We start from the raw sequence: 2,061 nt of genomic DNA on the forward strand, positions 1-2,061 counted from the left end.
ATCCAATAGTAACCTGCTCTCAAAATCTTTTTCGCCATAGAATGACCACTGGAGTGTGTTCCAAATGAAACTTCATGAATCTCCTCAATAAGTATGTCTTCTTTGTGTTTATCCATGCATCTGAGCAAAAAAGAATCATGATTTCTCTTATACAACACATTACCATTTAAGAAAAACCTGGCAGACAACTTCCTTAGTGTTTTCTTGTCTAGGATAGATGTGTCCTCCAGGTATTCCTGTTTCTTAAGGTATCTTTTGATATCATAAAACCAAGGTTTATCATCACGCGCTTCGTCATTAGTGTAGCAAAAAGGTGGCTCATCCAACCTCATAATGCTGATGGAGGGGCTCATTTGCCCATTTAACTTTAAACATGGATGCCAGAGTAGCCAATGCATCTACTAAATGGTTTTCTTCTCTTGGAATATGATCAAACATGATCTCCTCAAAGTATGGGATCAATTTCATCACATTCTCTCGGTATGGAATCCGATTTGGGTGACGCGTCTTCCAATCTCCATTGATTTGGCTGATAACCAGAGCAGAATCCCCATATATCTCAAGATACTTTATTCTCAAATCAATAGCAGGTTCAATCCCATAGATGCAAGATTCATATTCGGTCATGTTATTTATGCAGTCAAAACAGATTCTGGCAATGAAGGGAATATTAAAACCCGTGGGAGAAGTAATGACAACTCCCACACCGTTTCCTAAAGCATTTGAAGCACCGTTGAACACGAGCGTCCACCACGATCCTGGTTCTGGGCCTTTATCTGGGTTTGGTATGTTATAATATTCTTTGAGAAACAATACATCCTCGTCAGGAAACTCAAACTTCATTGGCTAGTAATCCTTTACAGGCTGATGAGCCAAGTAGTTAGCAATTATACTACTCTTTATGGACTTTTGATTTGTATACTGGATATCATACTCTATTAGAATAATTTGCCAACGGGACGCCCTTCCCGTGAGAGCATGCTTCTCGTGAATTTACTTGAAAGGTTCCATCTTCGAGATCAACAAGGTTATGTGAGTCAACATATACTGTCTCAGCAGACGAACAACCCATGCTAGAGCGCAACAACTTTTCTCAAGCAGTGAATATTTGATTTCACAGTTGGTAATTTTTTTGCTCAGGTAGTATATTGCATGCTCTTTTCGTCCAAAGTCATCATGTTGGCCTAATATACACCCCATTGACTCGTCGAGGACATTGAGATACATGATCAGCGGGCTTCCCTCTACGGGGGGCATAAGAATCGAAGGTTCTTGCAAGTACTCTTTTATTCTCTCGAATGCTCTTTGACAAATTTCGTTCCACACCAAGGCTTATCTTTTCTCAATAATTTTAACATTGGTTCACATGTGGCTGTTAGATTGGAGATAAATCTAGCAATGTAGTTTAACCTCCCTAAGAAACCATGCACTTCTTTTTTAGTTTTTGGTTTAGGCATATCTTGAATTTCTTTTATTTTTGCAGGATCAACCTCAATTCCTCTTTCACTAACCAGAAAGCCAAGTAATTTACCGGATCTCACCTCGAAAGTACATTTGTTAGGATTCAACCTCAGTATGAACTTACTCAATCTCTCAAACAATTTCCACAAGTTAACTAGATGTTCCTCCTCTATATGGGATTTTGCAATCATATCATCCACATAGCACTCAAACTCCTTATGGATCATGTCATGGAATAGGGTTACCTTTGCACGTTAGTAAGTTGCCCCTGCGTTCTTCAAACCAAAAGGCATGACCTTGTAACAAAAGGTTCCCCAAGGTGTGATAAACGTGGTCTTCTCTATATCTTCCGGAGACATTTTAATCTGATTAAACCGGAGAAACCATCCATGAAAGAAAATACCCAGAACTGAGTAGTGTTGTCGACCAATACATCAATGTGAGGGAGCGGGAAATCATATTTGGGACTCGCTCTGTGTCAAATCCCGATAATTAACACACATCCTTACCCTTACGTTCTTCATAGGCATAGGAACGATATTAGATATCCACAGAGGATAAGAAGCAACTGCTAGAAAACCTGCATTAAACTGCTTTTGA

At 39.3% G+C, this 2,061-nt stretch overlaps 1 protein-coding gene across 1 annotated transcript; it reads right to left on the reverse strand.

Moving 5' to 3' along the window:
• Positions 1-318: 318 nt before the first annotated feature.
• On the reverse strand, positions 319-843 carry LOC127113925 (uncharacterized). Its single transcript, XM_051046510.1, has one exon. The coding sequence runs from the start codon at positions 841-843 to the stop codon at positions 319-321; it is 525 nt and encodes a 174-aa protein (XP_050902467.1).
• Positions 844-2,061: the final 1,218 nt, after the last annotated feature.

This window comes from Lathyrus oleraceus, unplaced genomic scaffold (genome assembly GCF_024323335.1).
Source record: "Lathyrus oleraceus cultivar Zhongwan6 unplaced genomic scaffold, CAAS_Psat_ZW6_1.0 chrUn0360, whole genome shotgun sequence".
Taxonomy (NCBI): Eukaryota; Viridiplantae; Streptophyta; class Magnoliopsida; order Fabales; family Fabaceae; genus Lathyrus; species Lathyrus oleraceus.

Excerpts from the sequence above, each read along its gene's own strand:
- LOC127113925 (XM_051046510.1), bottom strand. The coding sequence starts at position 843 with ATGAAGTTTGAGTTTCCTGACGAGGATGTATTGTTTCTCAAAGAATAT.